Source organism: Anopheles maculipalpis, chromosome 3RL (genome assembly GCF_943734695.1).
Source record: "Anopheles maculipalpis chromosome 3RL, idAnoMacuDA_375_x, whole genome shotgun sequence".
NCBI classification, from domain to species: Eukaryota; Metazoa; Arthropoda; class Insecta; order Diptera; family Culicidae; genus Anopheles; species Anopheles maculipalpis.
The window spans coordinates 30,681,278-30,700,553 of NC_064872.1; the positions used below are offsets into that span (position 1 = coordinate 30,681,278).

General features: G+C 44.3%; 4 protein-coding genes and 2 non-coding genes across 9 annotated transcripts in view; 5 read left to right on the forward strand and 1 right to left on the reverse strand.

The window, feature by feature from the left end:
- LOC126564267 (SUMO-activating enzyme subunit 2-A) overlaps positions 1-10,377 on the forward strand; it is a 354,644-nt gene extending 344,267 nt beyond the window's left edge. Inside the window, exons 2-7 of one of the 2 annotated variants that reach the window (XM_050221268.1) lie at positions 7,546-7,614; positions 7,729-7,892; positions 8,025-8,179; positions 8,248-8,535; positions 8,596-9,128; positions 9,506-10,377. In XM_050221268.1, coding sequence (XP_050077225.1) covers positions 7,749-7,892; positions 8,025-8,179; positions 8,248-8,535; positions 8,596-9,128; positions 9,506-10,377 — 1,992 coding nt within the window. In that variant the 5' untranslated portion in view covers positions 7,546-7,614; positions 7,729-7,748. Of the gene's footprint in view, positions 1-7,545; positions 7,615-7,728; positions 7,893-8,024; positions 8,180-8,247; positions 8,536-8,595; positions 9,129-9,505 lie in introns of those variants that run through there. The other variant, XM_050221267.1, reaches the window with a different exon arrangement.
- The window catches only part of LOC126565533 (uncharacterized), a 53,303-nt gene that overhangs the window by 8,785 nt on the left and 25,242 nt on the right, over positions 1-19,276 (forward strand). The window lies entirely within an intron of this gene.
- Positions 1,714-6,538, reverse strand: LOC126563950 (protein pigeon). 3 transcript variants are annotated; one of them, XM_050220817.1, is made up of 5 exons: positions 6,428-6,538; positions 4,918-6,353; positions 2,997-4,248; positions 2,078-2,660; positions 1,784-1,865 (listed from the first exon to the last, which is right to left on the reverse strand). In XM_050220817.1, the coding sequence occupies exons 1-5, from the start codon at positions 6,489-6,491 to the stop codon at positions 1,784-1,786; spliced, it is 3,417 nt and encodes a 1,138-aa protein (XP_050076774.1). In that variant the 5' UTR covers positions 6,492-6,538. The 3 variants fall into 3 exon arrangements, with proteins under 3 accessions (XP_050076772.1, XP_050076774.1, XP_050076771.1); XM_050220815.1 differs by lacking the exon at positions 2,078-2,660 and having other exon boundaries at positions 1,714-1,865; positions 6,428-6,493; XM_050220814.1 differs by lacking the exon at positions 1,784-1,865 and having other exon boundaries at positions 2,047-2,660.
- Positions 13,189-18,992, forward strand: LOC126563958 (dyslexia-associated protein KIAA0319-like protein). Its single transcript, XM_050220826.1, has 7 exons — positions 13,189-13,399; positions 13,485-15,382; positions 15,592-15,891; positions 15,975-16,280; positions 16,347-16,581; positions 16,665-16,832; positions 18,799-18,992. Exons 1-7 carry the CDS (start codon positions 13,195-13,197, stop codon positions 18,990-18,992), a joined length of 3,306 nt encoding a protein of 1,101 aa, XP_050076783.1. The 5' UTR covers positions 13,189-13,194.
- On the forward strand, positions 17,316-17,437 carry LOC126566289 (U5 spliceosomal RNA). The gene has a single exon (XR_007607348.1). It is a non-coding gene; the product is annotated as a U5 spliceosomal RNA (small nuclear RNA).
- LOC126566287 (U5 spliceosomal RNA) lies at positions 18,347-18,468 on the forward strand. Its single transcript, XR_007607346.1, has one exon. It is a non-coding gene; the product is annotated as a U5 spliceosomal RNA (small nuclear RNA).

Here is a 19,276-nt window from a genome sequence, read left to right on the forward strand (position 1 = left end):
AAAATAAGCTGTTCTTCGCTGACCCGAGTTTTTAATTGAAAATTGACTAACCATGAGTTATAAAACTTATTAATTTTGTTTGAATCAACCGTAAAATTTTCTTATGTAAGGCTTTTTTTGTGGAGAATAGTAAAATTGAAATATGACTTCAAAAATCTCATATAGATCATACTATTTTAAATGTTTATATTATCCGGGCAAATGCAAACTCCCATACAAAATGTATGGCCTACCAGGGGTAATTAGTTATACAAGTGAAAAGGTGTACTTTTGGTCATTGAAATGAAGGTTGATGGCGTAGCGGTACACATATTGTGATAAATTGCTTGATAAAGAACGACGAGCAGGATGCTTATTTTTGTACGGAGCTTTTACGGCACTCGACAAACAATAGGACCAAAATTAATTAGACGGAAAATGTTAATGTTATAGAGGTATAATGTACTGTTTACCATATTAATGATGCGCAGGGTATGAAGAAGTTTCTTGTTTACGCTTTCATTCACATGGGTTTTCCACAAATATCTGGGAAAGTGTGGATACTCTGTAAATTAAGCCAGGCCATATAAATGTAGAAATACATTATGTTCACCGTTTCACACATAAAAAGGCTCAATACGAAAGTGAACCGTAATCAAAAACGAAGTTTGGTGATATTTTCCCGTGAATAATTCAATTTTTATTTGAAGTCTTTACTATTTAGGATTCTATTGAAGATTACGAACAACGTGTGTTTCATTTAGTCTTTTTCGAAAATTTCTTAATATTTTTTGGCGATTTAAGTTAAGCTTTATTGTTGCTTTAGTTTAAAACAAACACAACATTTTGTACATCAAAATTATGCTGATAAAATAGTACGAAATAAAGAGAAGCATCAAAGTGACTGACTCAAAATGGTTTCTATTATTTTTGTGATTATTTTGACAGCGTTAGAAATGGTGACTGTACGTATCAGTCTTTTAGCCACTTTTGGCTGAGATTAGAAATGTGAGTGAGTATCTTTTGTGCTGTTTAGAGTGTTGTAACTGGCATAAACCGTAGGGGAGGCTTGGTATAATGATGTTTTGTCGCATAGATTAATGCTACTTCCTATTTTCTACTAAGACTGATTCTACTAGGTTTTTCATAAATTTGAAAAAGCGAGTCTCTTGCGATTTGTTCCCCTGTTCGACAAGTTCTCTTACTAAAGCTCTCCAACTCCAAGGTCGTGTGGTAGTTGAGGCCTTTTGGACTACGTGGGCCCTCTCTCTAGACTAGATCCCTTGGAAACATTACGGAGATCACTTGATAGATGAAGCTTGGCCGACGAAGCCGCCTCTTCTATTACATATGTCTACCCTTAGAGATCCAATAACTTAGACGACGAGTCCCTTTTACGAGAAAGTCTTGTCTTAGAAGTTAAATCCTCTTGATAAGTGAAAAAGACTGGAATGATTGTAAGATTGGATAACAGCCCATTGATCGCTAACTAGCAAACGATCGATAGCGAAGTGTAGAAACAACGTTTGTCTAGAATAAATCAAATCGCAACAGAATCCTACGGTAATTGCTTGCGTTATTTTATGTTTATTGCATCTACTGCTAACCCGGCAATGTGGAACCACAGATTCAATTCTTCCCGTCAGTTTGTCCCTATCTCATACAGAAACAACCTGTAAGAATAAACCAGGAGACGCCATTCTATTGATTTTTCCATCGGCATCGAATCTTCCCTTAAACGTGGAAGTTTTCGACCGACGTTAGCGTGGTTTCAATTAACAGATTAAAGTCAAGTTCGTTGAGGTTAGCTTTGGCAGTCAGCAGGTCGAGAAAATTGTCCAACGGTTGCTGAAGCTTCTGGGCAGCTCCTAACCCTTGGCTGAGATCTAAAACAAAATTACGCACAGGAAAAAAACAAATATGAGAGATTATACGAGAGTTAATACGGAGTAAAGAAAATGGACGCTCTATTGCAATATGAAATGAAAGAACAACAAAAACAGAATATGCAAAACATAACAAAAAAGATGAAATTAATTAAAAAAAAACTTAAAACATGCAAGGGTTTTAAAAAAGCATTCGAAACATCTGCATATACCGAGCGACGGAAATTGCAACACGATAATCGAGCATAACAAACACAACCACCGTAACGATCGTACTGGCCAGAATTAGGTACCCCACACCAAACACCAAAGCCGTTGTGCGGGATGAATCTACTCGTGCCCTTCGTTCCGTGGCCACATCGCGTCTCGTTAGGCGGACGATTTTGTCCGGCGTATCACGACACAGTTGCATCAGAAACGAGGATGTCGATGAGGTACAGCGAAGCCGCTGAACCGCGCGCTCCTTGCCATCACGATCACTGCCACTTCCAGTTAATCCCGCCTCCAGATCAACGAGCGATGAAGGCGAGGTTACCAGTCGGAGTGCGTTTAAGCTAGCGTAAGTACGCAGGTTGCGGGAACGGGATGAATTTTCCATCTGATCGAGCAGTTCGGATGACGAGGCGGGCGAGAAACAGATTTCCGAGGATGAGGAATGTAAGGATGGTGGTTTGCGAATGGAACGGTTGGCATGCGGTAATAGTGAGGATGAGAAGCGATCTTTAGCTGGTGAATGTGTGCCACAAGCAAGGAAAGCAAACATACGCTCGCAACAGTTACTAAAGCATGCGGAAACTGGAAGCAAAAGAAGGGAAAATAAATAAAATAAAGTATGAAAATGGCACTGGAACAGAAACTTACAGTAAAGACACATGGAGGACAAAACAGGAAACAAGGACAATGAATAATAAAATTCAAATTCTGCGCACATCACTCACACAGAAAACACTTGGAATAAAACATTCATACTTCTTCTTGGGTCTACGGGGACCAAAGGACTTGGACTACGGGGGAACGGACCGGATGGGATTTGTACCCCGGTACCGGAGTTTTCCCCACCGGGCCGCTCCCTTCATAACATTCATAACAAGCTACAAAATCGTGAAAATACACGTTTCCTCTTCGCTCTACCTTTCGGTTGATAGTCCCGCTTTTTGTGATGTGCCGAACCGCGTGGATGTACCGAGTTTCCGGACAGGATGTTCATCGCATGTTCACGTCCCCGTAGCATCGCACTCACTGGATGATTCCAGCCGTTCAACAATCTCCGCGCTCTCGATCTTGGCAGTATCATCAGCAAGTTCAGCTTCTGCCGTATGCCATCCTGCGTATCCTCGATGTCCGCAAAGATCACCTTTACCACGTCGATCTGTAGCTCAAACACGTGATGTTCCACGTACTGCATGAAGCTGTCGAACGACAATGCCCGATAGCCCAGATACGAAAAGAACGAGCAAAACCCTAAAGGCAATGGAAAAGCCAACGTTTCCACCGCCAAACAGTACCGTTCTAGCATTGCAAACAGCCGTACCTGCAGCGAACGCTCGAGCTGATCGATCAACGCAAATCCACGGCTTTCGGTACCATCGATCGCAAGGGCATGATCGAGCCCAGCCGTACGACACACCAGAACACAGAGCGCACGTGATTGTTCCAGCTGGGCGGTAACGTACCGCGTGGCGACCGCGTGCACATGCGAGGTAGCTGGATTCGTATCGTAAAAAGCGTTCTTCAGCCATCGGAAGCCGGTCACCTCCTTGACGCTGTGCTTTACCAAATGCATGCTCAGTTCGCGCAAATTCACGTTCAGCACCAGCTCCTGCTTGTTGGCCGTACAGGCTTCCGTTTCGGCAAACGGGAGATCATTCTGTAACCGGGCCCGTACACTGGCCGTACTGCCACCGCCCGGACCAAACTCCACACCGAACGATCCACCACCAATCGGATTGGCCGGTGACATTGGCGTTGTGCAGCGGGAAAGTGCTTCCGGTTGGTAGCAAGCGAGCGAGTACATTAGCTTTTCACGCACCTGGTCCTGATGGAAGCGGGGCCGTTCCTTGCTTGTGCCACCATTATCGCTTAGCCGATCCCACAACTGTGTCCAGATGTCTTTACGAAACGGGGAAAGTCGTTGCTGTGGTGAAAGCAACATCATTGACGTGTTGTAAAGGGTTTCGTGTGAAAGACCAACGTTAAGTTTGCCCACTTTGGCCTCGATTGGTTTGGCCGTGCTGCAGGTGGTTAGTGGCAGCAAACGGAACAGGGCTAGCTGATCGTGGGTGAGACCCTTTTTGGCGGATGCATATGTACCGGCAACGAGGGCTTCTTTTAAAAGGGGTACCGTGTCTAGGTGGAGCGGACGTTCCATGATGATGCTTAATATCTGTAATAATTGTAGAATGTTGTAAAATATTACAGGAGGTCTTTGGTTGCGTCCTGAGGTTTTCTGAAGGTTTCGGCGGTTTGGTACTAGAAATTCAATCATATTACATTGTATTTGTAATAATATAATGTAAATTAAAAAAATAAATAAATAAATTGGAAAGAGTTCTATTCGAATCGGATGGGATCCAATCGTTTTAATCCCAATGGATATATGTATAATGGATCGTATAGTAATGGATTCCGAATTTGATCGAATTCCAATGGAATCTGAATCGGATCGAATGCCAATGAAATCCGAATCGTTGCGGATCCTAATAGAACACCAATCGGATAGATAATTTAATTAGGATCCAATCCGATTGGAATCTTCGTAGGGATTGAATCTTCGATTCTTCCGAATCGCGAACACTTATCCGTGTATAAATGTACTTCCAAAGCTTTCCGTAGTTGTATAAATACTAATGGCAGGGTGACTATCCTTTATACTTCAGTAAGGTAGCGTGACAGTAAGGTTTATCGTAAAATATTCTTGAAACAAACGAAAAAATCCCAGGTTTCTGCTTCTTTTTGTTTTAAAGACCTACTAAGTCACTATCTATCGAGAAAACCTTTCAAAACCTCTGGAAAATCCCACAGAAAAACCGTTAAAAAAAGATCCACAACTTACCTCCGAAAAGATTTCAATAATATCACCTCCACTCGAATGGGCCAAAAAGTAGTGCACGATTGCAAGCCGATTATCGATCGACGTATCGTTCCGAAATGCATCGATCAAATGTGACTTCGGGATCGTTATCGAGATCAGATCCAACGTTGCCGAATCGTAGCAAATGTTGTTGGTCGCAAAGCACGGCACCAGCTGCGTTATCGGTGCCCGGGTAAATGGTGCACACACAATATGGCACGAAGGTTCATGCGAAAGGCCTACATCGAGCAGATGCATAAAAAGATCGGCCTGAAACACTAGCACATGATGATCGCCGTGCAGCGTAAAGGTTGGCTTCATCAGCTTTGCCTTCTCCCACGGTATGCCCGGTATTACGCAGTGTATCACACATCCGTGATGCAGGATCGTTACCGAGTAAGCGAAATGGACGTCAAAAATGTTTTGCGCCGTACCGTTGGACTGCATTTCCTCTTCCTGCTGCTTGATCGGTTGATACAGATAGTAGTGGCAGACGAAAAGCATCCCGGACTCGTCGCTTACTATGATCAGATTAAGCGAGGAATCGTGTATCCTTAGCGGGACTGTATCATCCTCGTAAATGTCCTCACTGCTGGAGGAAGGAATTTTGGGCAGATTGAGCGGTATGTTTAGAACCGTCTCGGTTGGTAGATCATCGTGAAATTGGAACGCGGATAGAGTCGGTTGGAGACGCTTGGATGCTTCTCCATGTTCACCGGACGTCTCGTCCTCCTTTTCGAAGATAGTTCTTGTCGTTGGTTTGAGGTGTATGTAGTACAATGCTTGTACGGTCGGGTCCCACTGTGCCCATATGAACGCTTTCGTTAGTGTTTCATTTTTCATTACTTCCCGATCTAATTCCCAGGCATTTGGGTTAGTGTAATCAATCCTGCTACTACTGCCGCTAGGAGCGAGCTCATGCTCGTAGCTTCCGGTTTCTGACAGTTCAACTTTCCTCAACGTTGCTGTATACAGCAGCACGTGCTCATGGTGTACCAGAAGCAGAAATTTGTCCTGATAATTCTTCTCGAAGGTGGATAACTTGCGCCACAGGAATGTAGCCATTACCTGCCGGTTACGATCCACTTCAACCAGTAGATGTGCTCGTACCGATTCCACCTTGGGACGCACCTCAACCAAAAATGCCCGGTAAATGTCACAGTTGCGACCAGATTCGTCCTGCTTGATTTCCTTCGTTACGTAGAGCAGTAGGGTGTGGGTTAGGTTGACCGAAGCCTGAATAACGTTTTCCCTGCCCGGGAAGGTGTACAGCACTTCGAACGTTTTGTTTTTTGCCATATAAATGCCCACATTGGTTCGCTGTTCATCTCGTCCTATTTTAGGATCAAACGATACCCAGCTAGCGAGCAAAGAGCTATCCTGTTCCTTTCCTAGTATACGCCATTCTATTGCTACATCTGGAAAAAAGTAGGAGAAAATTGTCAGTGAAAGAGCTAAATAGATTGGATACATATTTTTTCGGTAAAAGTACCCTTGTTTCCGTTCACGGATAGTAGACCGCAAAAATTAGCGGCCAGATTTTCCTGTTTCAGCATGGTTTTTTTTTACACTATTGCCACATAAATTCCAAAAGACACATACAAGCACAAACGCACTCCCCTGTTAGACAATCTTTCAGGAGCAAACTAACTATTAAATCCGTGAAAATCACGTTTTCACCGGGGTTCGGTTCACCTCACAAAACGAACAACAATTACCTACACGGAGGCACCTCTCAGCTAGCCACAATTCAACTCTATTTTTTCATTTGATGTCCACACATCATCACATCGCCTGAAATCAATAATCTTTCCCCGTTCGCTGTGCCAACGCACTGTCGTCAAATGATGCTGGAATTCGGTGCTGCCGCTGATAAGTTTACGGTTACCACCTCGCCTGACTCATTGCACGTTTCTTTCCCAGATGCCTTTCAAAAAGGGTCTGCGTTTGCGTTGTCGGCATTTCTTCTCGGGGCCCTCCTCCTCCGGGTACTGCTGCCACCCTTCCCCTTATCACTTCCGTTTCGCTTATCAGTTGCGAGTTGTCCCGAACAACGAACGACGCTTTTTTTGTGTGTGTTTGCACTTTCCACGCACATGCGCATGAAATTGTAAACAACCATGAAATTGAATGGCTGGATAATTTACGGAATTTGATTGTTGTCGAATGTTGGTAGTTGGTTGCAAATGATGAAAACGATGCCGTTTTTTGCGGAGTTGTTGGGATGGGTGCATTAAATATTTCTAAAAAACGTGTCCGCGGGAGTTGAGACCGACACACAGCAGAAACATTGAATAGTTTCATGAACGGTAAGGCTGCAAATGCACTAAACTGCAAGTTTCATTGCAGTTGATCGATTCGATTCATTAGCAGTGCGCTTTATTATTATTGTACAATATTTTTTAACGATATTTTATTATTCAAGCTGTTACATTTGAACGGCATTCCAGAAGTATTTTCTTAATCAGCTCCAAACCAACTGTCCCCTGGGTACGTGGGAAAAAAGCATTTAAAATTGTTTGCTGTCAAAAGCTGTTTGACATTGGCCGCTGTCAAAATGTCAACAAGCGGTTTGTGGGGGCAAAAAAAAGAAAGCAAGAAAACAAATATAAGCAGAACGCTGTTTTGTGTTGGTGTTAATTTATGTTCCCCGGTTTGTGAACAAAAGTGCGTTTTACTGTAAGTTAAACTATCTATTGTAGTGTAATTCACGATCGCCTTTGGCTAGTGTTGTGTAGAAAGTGGGCTGCTAATTGTACATGCATTTGTATCTCGATCTATCCGCAGACATAGTTGAAGCACCGGGAGAAAATATGGCTGCCCAAATTGATGGCGTTCTCGAGTCGGGTTTGCAGCAGAAAATAAGAGAATCGAAGGTGCTGGTTGTCGGTGCCGGTGGAATAGGGTGTGAAATATTGAAAAACCTTGTACTAACAGGATTCGAGGATATAGAGATCGTAAGTACAGTGCATGCTGATAAAATGTCCCTTCCTCCCCTGCTGAGCGTCATTTAGAAACATAACCTTAAATTCTATTTCTGCGATGCATCATCATTTTCATCATACATCGTATTGTAAACTTTTTTGTAGATTGATCTGGATACGATTGACGTGAGCAATCTTAATCGTCAATTTTTGTTCCACAAGGAGCATGTCGGAAAATCCAAGGCAAACGTTGCTCGGGAAAGTGCGCTCACGTTCAATCCGAACGCCAACATAAAAGCATACCATGATAGTATTACGACGTATGTATGAGTGCTATTTAGACGTTCATAAGATTTATAATTCATCGCATTAAAATATTCCTTTTTAGCAATAGTTATGGCGTAAATTTCTTTCAACGATTCTCGATTGTGCTGAACGCGCTGGATAATCGTGCCGCGCGTAGCCATGTCAATCGGCTGTGCCTGACGGCCGATGTTCCGCTGATCGAATCGGGTACCGCCGGATACAACGGTCAGGTCGAGCTGATCAAGCGTGGTCTCACACCGTGCTACGAGTGTAGCCCGCAGGCGGCCCAGAAAACATTCCCGGGCTGTACAATTCGAAACACACCATCCGAACCGATTCACTGCATCGTTTGGGCGAAGCATCTGTTCAAGTAAGTTGTCGCTGGGGGAAGGTAGAGTGAGAATGAATAAGAACACACGTTTATTTGCAGTCAATTGTTTGGTGAGAGTGCCGAAGATGAAGACGTTTCCCCGGATACGGCTGATCCGGAAGCCGGTGCCGAGGTTGGTAAGGCAGCGCTCGACAAGGAAGCAAACGAAAAGGGCAACGTTGATCGTGTTAATACGCGCACCTGGGCAAAGGAATGTCAGTACGATGCGGAAAAGGTTTTTAACAAACTGTTCTTCGACGATATCAAGTATCTGCTAACCATGTCGAATCTGTGGAAGAATCGCAATCCACCCAAACCTGCTAAGTGGGATACTGTGCAAGAAGACGCCAAGGAGGAAGATGCCATCGTGGATAGTGTTGCACGGGATCAGAAGGTGCTTAGTATGGCACAGTCGGCAAAGCTGTTTGGCGAAAGTATTAAAGCGCTGGAAGCCGCACTCGGTAAACTACCGGACGGGGATCATCTCGTGTGGGATAAGGACGATAAGGATGCGATGGACTTTGTGGCCGCGTGTGCCAATATTCGGGCACAAATTTTCGACATTCCCAGAAAGAGTCGGTTCGAAATTAAGTGTAAGTTTGCAACTGATTTCTCAATGTTGCCAAAAAGCGATCTCGAAGCGAGTAAATTTCACGAACACAAATTTTCGACATTCCCAGAAAGTGTCGGTTCGAAATTAAATATAAGTTTACACCTAATTTCTCAAGGTTCCCAAAAAGCGATCTTGAAGCGAGTAAATTTCATGAACACTCATGAGAACCCGAAATTTTCGTTTTGAAATCTCTCGTGGCCCTCTTCCTTATGAAAACCCCGGGATCAAAAACTTTCAGTTAACTGTAATGAATGTTTCAAATGAGTGAAACATGCAAGAGTTCGTTTACAAGCGCTTTTAGCGTGTAAATGTATCGAGGAAAGATTTATTAACGATTTCCTCTGGTCTGTTTTACAGCTATGGCCGGCAACATTATACCAGCGATCGCAACTACTAACGCCATCACAGCCGGCATTGTCGTCATGCGCGCGTTCCGTGTGCTACAGCAAGAGTTTGAAAAGTGCAAAACAGTCTACGTACGACTTCGCGTAAATCATCGCAACCATTTCATCGTATCGGAAAAAATCATCATTCCACCGAACCCGAAATGTTACGTTTGTGCCGCCAAACCGGAGGTCGTTCTGAAGCTCGACACAAAAAAGCTGACGGTGCGTGAACTGCGTGACGATATACTGATCAAAGTACTCAATATGATCAGTCCGGATGTGACGCTGGATGGTGCAAATTCGATCGTAATTTCTTCTGAAGAGGGAGAAACCGATTGCAACAACACTAAAACACTAGAGGAGATGAAGATTGTGGATGGGTGCATCTTGAAGGTGGACGATTTCCTTCAAAACTACGAACTGAGCATTACGGTACTGCACAAGGATCCGGGCCGTGAGGAGGCACCTTTCGAGATCGTTGCCGATGTGGAATCGTTGAAACCGAAGGAAGCGGAAGACGAAACCACACAATCGACGGCTGGACCTTCTTCTGCAGACGATGATGCCCCACAACCATCGACATCGAAAGGTGTTAACGGGTCGGCGAATGGTAAGAAACCTACCCAGGTTCAAGATAGTGACGATGATCTGTACATAGTCGAGGAGGAAGAGGAGCAGAATGTTGAAGGCCGTCCATCCACCTCGGAGGCATCCACGAGCAAGGCGAGCGTGGAGAAACGAAAGCACGCACCGGAAGAGGATGAACCAGCTACCAAGAAGGTGAAAGTGGCATCCACTTCGCAACCGGCAGATGATGATGATGATCTGATCATGTTGGATTAGTTAAGTATGGTAAGGCGACTAAAAAAGTTGATGAAAAACACACAAACAGGTTCTTATTAACAATCCATTTGTCATTATGATCGAAATCAATCTTATCTTTTAAGTACTTGTAACGTTCTATGAATGGGAAAGCTTCCGTAATAAATGTACTCAATCGGTCGTTCAAGAAAAATGTGTCTTTTTTCAAAAGTATAGATCCTTTTAAAAATCGTTTATTTTTATTATATTATCAGCACATCGTTAAATAAGCACACAATGAAATAAGACAAACATACAAAATAATTAACTTAAAATATTGTCAAAAATTCGATTTTTTCTATTGCCTACACTCGTTACAGCTTCTTGCGTTCAGTGCGTTCCCTTACAAGTTTCCGATTCGTAGCATCAGCAGCATCCCCCTGCTTCTGGTCTTTTTTCTTGCCCGTTTTAGTCCCGGCAGTCGTCTTGAATGCGTTCAGCTTTGCCTTTGCAACGCTCTTTATACTAGCGTCTGGCGTAACGATCGATAGCCGCACCTTACCGCCGGATCGGGCCAGTTTCGTTTTCGTTATGGCGGTTTTCTTCGTGTTGAGCTTAGTATGTGGCGCTGGTTGCCCTACCTTGCCAGTCACTTTGTTATCCGCTTTCTTCTCGTTGTTGTTTTTATCCTTTACCGGCTTCTGAGGCTTAGGGGTTTTCTGGGTCTTCTTGGCAGCTGGTTTCGGCTTTGCGGCAAGCTTCTGCTGCTTCCTTACATCCTCAGTATAAGCTTTGGTAAAGCGGATGCTTCCATTCATGCCAGTCCTACCCGACACACGCTCAACAATTTCCTTGCTGGTAAGCTTTTCGAACGCTTTCTTCACGTATGTACTTATTTCCCCCTCGATCGTGTACTTGCCTTTGATCGTTTTTTTAATCGACACAAACGATAGGCCCTTACGGTGCGGATCATTCTCGGTGATCGTGTCGATGATCATTTGCTCGTATGATTTTTTGTTCGCCTTTCCTACCTCGTTATCCCGATTATCATCCTGATGGTCGATCGTCGCTGTGGGTGGTCCTTTTGCAATTGCGTCTGGGTCGGTTTCTTCATCGGCGTAGGTGAGCTTTTTGGAAACCATCGGCTTGGTCTCGGCCACTTCTGTCGCCATTGTGGGTTAATTGAATGGTAAACGGTGCGGTACTACCATCGACTTCAAGCGAAACGTATGCACTGATCAGGCAGGGCAGATCTTTTGATGCTGGGTTGACTTAGCAATGGCGTTACTGAAGGTAACGGATTTTGGTGTGAGTACAATCTGAATTGTTTAAAATTTAGAGCACATTTGGATGCAGATACAGTAGCGCACAGTCAACGTGGGGCATCATCAAATTGTATCATTTTTGATAACTTAATCTTGACTCTTCCTGATAGCTTTTATGAAATGTTATCACATGAGCACTTTTGGAATCTTGGTCAAGTTTACCAGGCTTGTTAGAATGAAAATAGGATGGAAAATTCACTTTGCCTTGTGAATCTGCCGCCAGTCAGAATCACTCGTAACATGGAGTTGGAAACTTCTTAATCCTGTTTTTACCTGTACTCACTTACGTTACGTTGATTCTGCTTTCCCCTGAACCTTTCCCTTGAATATCCTTTCAGCCGTATTTGAGAAGAAAATTCTAAGTAGGGTTTTTATCCAATATGTTTCAGAATGCGCGGAAAGGATGGTAGGGCTAAAAGGCCCCTACCATCTATATCGTGTGAACTAGTAATGAGCGCTACGGAGCGCACTCACGGTACCGATTTCAACCAGGAACTCCGGATTTGGCTCCGGAACTGGTTCCACTTATTTCGTTTTTCCCATCACTAGTTTGAACAGCGCTGACAATACGGCGGTTAGCTGGAATAATATAATATAAATAGATAAAAAATAGATTCAATACGATAGAGGTTCAGATGGATGTGGGCGGATTAGCCTAGGACCACGAAAGCAGCCTTGGATCAGGGGCCCGTGCGCAGTAACAGCTTCTTATCGCCGTATTCATATCCGGGGTCACTGATGTTCATGATGGGGCCCCGTTGAAGGAAAGCCAATATAAGGGCTCTTAACTCCCATTCCGCATAGGATGGGAGTTAAGAGCCCTTATACCCTTATATTTAGCCCTCCGATGGGCTAAATGCGCTACTGATTGCAGGAGATGATTTGGCAATAGTATGGAGGAATGCCGAAGCATCCGAAGACTCCAAACCGTTTGTAACGCCTGATAAGCTTGATTAAGGAGAATGCTAAAATATAATAAAATAATGCAGAAAACCAAAAGTTTTCATTAAATCAACCGCTTTTTCAAAAAATAATAAAAAAAATTCCAATTTCGCACTTGCGTCGTGACAGAACCACCTTGTGCTCCTGTTATCCAACGATAACAAAACAAATCACTTCGTCCTGTTTGACGTTGTTTTTTGTGCCGCGTTTGTGTGTCATTCGTCTGGAATTTGCACCAGTTCCGTTGTTTTTATCAATAACACTCTCCTTGGACGAAATCCAGAAAGGTGAAGGAAAAAAAGCTCTACCTCGGTAAAAAGGTGTCCCTCGTAGTGCGTTAGATAGTTGGTGCAATTAAAATGCACCGAACCGATCGGCGACGGACGAGCTGAAAATAAGCGAGAGCATTGCATTTTGCAGCGCAATACGCGGGGTGTTTGTGTTGATTCGCGCGATACGCAGCAGGCGGACAAGTGAATGCACCGGGGAGTGTTCGATCCCACAGCAATAACAAGGGAACAGCCGGAGGTGGCTGGTGGAGCAGCAGATAGAGTAAAAGCATAGCAACAGATCGACTAGGAAACAGGTGGCAATGGGTGCTACGATGGTACGCGATTCGGTATGTTTTGTGTGGTTAATGGTGGTGGTTGTCAACATTCCTTGGGCTAACTGTGGCCTTGACGAGGAACGGAAAGCGGACGACCGGCGCGCTTTAGCACCGGAAGCGTCCGAACTGTCCGGGATTGAAAAGTGCCCCCGGATGATGCACTACGTGTTCGAAGGTTACGCACCAATCGGTAAGTAATTTTGATTCTTTTCTTTTTATGTTCGCACTTCCAAACAGCTTCGCCGTTGATTGGTCTGTTTTCTTTATGCTTGTAGGTAATAAAAATGCCGGAAACTTTACGGAAAATGCGAAAGCAACCACGCTGGAAGAGTGTGTACGCGACTGCTGCTTGAAGGGTGCGAATTGTCACACGGCGTTCATATTTAATCAAACCTGCTATCATGTGAAATGCATCAGTAACGATTTGTGCCTTCCGGCGAAAAAGGATACCACCTCGACGCTGCGCATGGTGCTGGTAAACCCGATCGACGATGGGTTGGTGGTAGAAGCAAGCTGGTGGGATGTGTTAAAGAAGGCACAGGAAAAACGGCTCGGTGGCGGTGCACCTCCTCCGGTCGTTCCTCCGGTGCGAATAGCGGAAGATGAAGGGGAAGAAAGCTTGCTGGGCAAGCTGACGGAAATGTACAATTTGGCGAATGGGGTACCGAGAGCTAGGGGTGAGGATAAGTATGGTCTTCCGTCGGTGGAGGACATTTACCGTGGGCCGTACAAATCGCTCGATTATGGTGCATCCGGTGTGCCAGGATTTGAGAAGTACGCCAACAACTACATACGCGACCAGTACGACGAGGAAGCGGAAGAAAGCAAGTACTACGCGGAGACGAAAGCGTTACGCGGATCGATGCGACCATGTGATGTGACGCGGGAAGATTCTTGCGGACGGAACGAGCTGTGTGTGCGTGTTGTACCGAACGTTCGGCATGGCATCTGCACATGTCCGGAAGGATTTGAACGAAGCGAAAAGGATGTTTGTCTAACGAAGGAACAAATAGCGGACGGGCAGCAGCAGCAACAGCTTGTTCCACAAATGTTGTCCGCCCAGAAGCTAACGATGGGCATTGGTAACGGTGACACCGAGATTGATCCTCCCCATCCGAGCACTACGAAAGAGCTAACCGTTTCGGTAGCTTCGAAGGATGTACGTCTACCCACGAATGAAGCCACACTGTCGGCGTACGTTATACCGGATGAAAAAACAAGCGGCGACAAGTACAACTACCTGTGGACACTTGTGTCTCAGCCGAAAGGGGACAGTAACAGTACGATCGCGGATCAAACGAAATCTATCGCAAAGCTGTCCGGTTTGGCGGAAGGACTTTACCAATTCAAAGTGACAGTTAACGGTCAGAACGGTTCGTACGGGGAAGCGTTCATGAACATTACCGTACTGCCGGAGCAGAAAATTAACAAACCACCGCGTGCGGTCATAACGCCCGCAAATCAACCGGTACGCTTACCGAACCATGAAGCGATCCTCGACGGGAGTGCGTCAAGTGATGATGCAAAAATAGTCCGCTGGCAGTGGGTGTTGGCTCAGGGACCGCTCGGATATCAGCCTGAGCTACCGGAGGTCAGTACGTTGCAGCTGAAAGATCTCACGATCGCAGGCAACTATACGTTCAATCTAACCGTGGTGGACGAGCAAGGATTAAGTAACAGCACCACGGCCATCATACAGGTGCTGAAAGAGATCGATTACCCGCCGGAAGCGAATGCGGGCAAAAATGTAATACTTTATCTACCGAACAATAATGTTACGCTGAATGGATCACTGTCGAAGGATGATAATGGCATTGTGGCATGGGAGTGGACCAAGATCAGCACGAATCAGTCGAAAGCGGTTGATATGCAGAATACGCGGACACCTTTTCTGCAGCTGTCAAATCTTGAGGAGGGTGTGTATGCGTTCGAGCTGAAGGTGACGGATGTGAAGAACCAAAGTTCCACCTCGATGGTGCACGTGTTTGTAAAACCACCAACCAATCGTCCGCCGGTGGCAAAAGCTGGCGTTAACGGTACGACGATTTATTTGCCCCAAACATGGATCATCCTGAATGGGAGTGAATCGAGCGATGATATTAAAATTAGCTCGTACTACTGGCAACAGATATCGGGACCGAATACGGCGCTGATCGTGAATGGGAATGCTTCGGTAAGTGTGCGATATCTTTTTGTCTTCGAATAAGCTAGTGTTGGCCGTTCTAGGTCGAACATAGCAAACCCGTTTTTGCTCCTTTTTCGAACGTTCTGTCCCGATCCTTTTTTCTAAAACGTTCCTTTTTGATACTTTCATTTCGTTCCCAAATTTTCACAACACTAGAATATGGCGCAACATCATTGAATTTTATTAAATCATTTTAGATAGCGAATGCAACCGCAATGACGATAGGTGATTACGTGTTCGAGCTGATCGTGTCGGATGACGCGAATAATAATGCAACCGATCGGGTGCGCATTACGGTGGTGCAGGAAAAGAACACGGCACCAATTGCAAATGCTGGTGGAGATCAGACGGTTACACTGCCCACCAACATACTCGTGCTGAACGGTAGTCGATCGAGCGACGATCTTGGCATCGTGCGGTACAGCTGGACCCGGGAACCGAGCAGTTTGGCGATGGGCACTATCATCGGTGGTACTGACAGCAAGCCGGTTCTTATGGTAAACATATCATATTCCTTAGGCAGATGTACTACGGCATATAATATTACGGAAAGTAGCGAATAATGGCTTATTACTTACAGCTAACGAACATTGTCACCGGACGGTACGTGTTTAAATTGACTGTGTACGATGGACAAGGCTTGTCCGCTTCCGACACCGTAAGCATCATAGTGCATCCGGATCCGCTGCTGATGAGCTTGGTCGAGGTAACGATCACAACCGAAGCAACCGTACTGACGGCAACCGAGCTGGACTCAATTGAGCAAAAGCTCACTCTGCTAATCGGTGACAATATGGCGAAGCTGCACGTTCGCGAGCTTAAAGTGGAACCGAGAACTGGGCAGGTTGTGATTGTATTTTACGTGGAGAAAAAATACGGTCTCGAGGTAATCTAAAAGAAGGAATTTATATTCAATTTAATATCAATTAAATAATTTCATTCCTCGGCGCAGGATAAAGAAAAACAGGAGCCAATGCCAGCGCTCGAAGTGGAGCGTATACTGAAGGAAAAGTTTTGGCGTGATTACACCATCCTGGGCACATCCGTGGTCGGCATACGGACGACGGTTTGTCAGAATGATTGTTCCGGCCACGGTGTTTGCAATGCGGAAACGCGCGAATGCATCTGCCAAAGCTTCTGGATGCCGGATATTTTTTACTTTTGGGGTATTGCGGAGGCTAATTGTGGTAAGTCACACCAGAAAGATGCGGGAAACTGTATGACACGGGGCAATACTGAAAGCTGTTGATTTTGTTGATTTTTCCTTTAGATTGGTCCATACTGTACGTGATTGTTGGTGTGCTGATAGTATTTTTTGTACTGTCTGGTATCTGCTGGGGTATTACCTGCCTTTGTCGAAGGACGGCAAAACCACGCACGAGGCCAAAGCCGCAAAAGTATTCACTATTGCAAACACACGACGAGGAATTGCCTTCATGTGAGTATTTTTAATGATTTATTTATTATTTTAAGACGATTAAAAATTGTGGTTTGCACCTCCTGTAATGGTAGAACCCTACGCTCTATGTTTAGAACCATACAAATGCCGGAATGCTTCGAATTCTATGCTTCGCTGTTGTGAACAGATGATTGTCAATGCGAGGGTAATAGCAGTAACACATAAATTTTCGTGCCGGTAGCCGGGAAAATCGGAAATGTAGGGTTTTTTTTTCGTAATAACTGGAAATGGACGATGTGGAAGATTGTTTGTGAATTGTGGGGGTATTGCATGGAATCTTTATTTTACATCAAATGCTGTTTTAATTCTGGCAATGTTCCGCTGGTTGATTGCAACGTTTCTGTAGGTACGTAGCAGACATTGGCAAGTGAACATAAGGTGTGAATGTGTGTGATATAGCCACGCATCGCTAGCGTAGCATGATATTGTTGGGTGGGGTGTTTGAAAAAGTGCGTGTATGGGTTACTCTGATCTCTCTTCAAATGTCGAATAAATCTTTCGCCTTTTACTAAAGATTTCCGTGGAGAGGGATACTCTAATGAGTCTAAATTGAATTTTTGTCGTCTCGACTCCATCAGGGGTCGAGCCATAACGGTAGGAAAAACAAAGTTTACAAAGCCTTTGCAGTACCAAATAGTTGAATCATTATGTAACAAATATGATTTCGTGAGGCTTATGTGAAACCTAGATATTATTGGGTTTAACATTTTTAATTTTCAAAACTTGAATAAGATTACGGAACATGCAAATATGCGTTGTGTTAAAGTATTGTGAAAGCTTTAGCCACATTTTTAAAATAGATGTAGTTGAACCAAGTATAGAAGTAAGCATTATATTTTAATGCTTTTCTGACATTCGATTTTTGAATAAAAATAGTTTTTTGAAGCAACATGCAAAAGTGTACCCAAATGGTACATATTAAATTATTTTAATATTCACACTTCTTTAAGGAATGTGGCGTGAGGTTTTCTGTGCTCCGCGTACGCATTTTTTGAAATTTTTTGAACACTTATGTTTCTGCTAAAACTAGTTTGAATTAATTATTGTTTTCGGTTCGACTAAATCATTATAAGTTTTATCCCGCCTCGGCTTAAACTTGGACACATCACTGTATAGAGGCGTCGTTGCCTATGAAAAGTATGAATGCGTGTTAGCGGAACCTTACAAATGTTTTCGTTTTACACGTGTGCTGTCATTTATGCATGGAATAATAGAAAAATAATGCAATTTAGCCGGCGTTTTCTGTGGTGTGGGAAGAGACTTGGGTAAATTTAAAGACAATTATGGATGAAACGTGTTTTCTTTGGGTTTGCCTTAAGAATGACAATGGTACGAGCTGAAACGCATCGTTGATGTAATGCGGTTTTCATAGGCACGTTACAATACATGTAATGAAGAGTGCGTATGGGGTGTGAATGCAAGTGAAGTTGTTAAACATCGCTAGCGTAGCACGCTGTGTTTGGATGGGGTGTTTGAAAAAGTGCGTGTACGGTTTACTCTGATCTCTCTTCAAATGTCGAATAAATCTTTCGCCTTTTACTAAAGATTTCCGTGGAGAGGGATACTCTAATGAGTCTAAATTGAATTTTTGTCGTCTCGGCCCCTTCAGGGGCTGAGCCCTAAGTGAAATTAACAATATCCATCAAATTCGATCCTCGTTAACACGTAGCTTTGCGAAATAATTGATTATACTGTGGACACTGAATGAACTTACTTCATAAATCGCACTGTACGATATAGAATAGTCTTAATTAAGTAAAGACTCCATCTCTACGAGATAGTGTGTCTAGATAGAACTTAGCATCCCGTGCCTGCCGTGTGAAGTCTGACGATGTTTTCGGCTTTACCCGGCCCGGCCGATAATAGTTCTACAACATAATAATGAAGCCCAACAAACCTGAAAATACGAACATTTTTGACAAACACAACCCATCTTCTCTTGCAGTTAATCGCGCCGGAACGACCATATCCGATAGCGAAACCGATTCGGACGTGCTGTTCGAGAGCCGTTCCCGACAAAACGGGCTTCTGCCGGGACGATCCGGCAACGGTGGCTTACCGAACGGTGAGCTAAGGAACGGTGCTGGCGGCCATCCAAAGTACGGTGTTACGCGGCTAGGACGACGCATAAAGGCTTAAAGGGCTTGCACGCCTTTTGAAAAAGGTCCACCACAAGTAACGAGAAGAAGGCGAGAGTCGATAACTGTCCCGAAAGTCTTCGGTTTGCCATATTTCTGACTTCCTTGACAGTTTATTTAACCGTAGTTGGGTCAGCCCTGTGTACGGCGATAAGAGGGACCTGGATGAGATTGAGTATTGGTTCTGTCGTGCAAAAAAGCCTTTACGACGACTCCACCGGTGGTCCTCCTGCACATGAAAGCTGCTAGTCTGAAGAAATTTCTTTACCAATACGTTCCTAATGC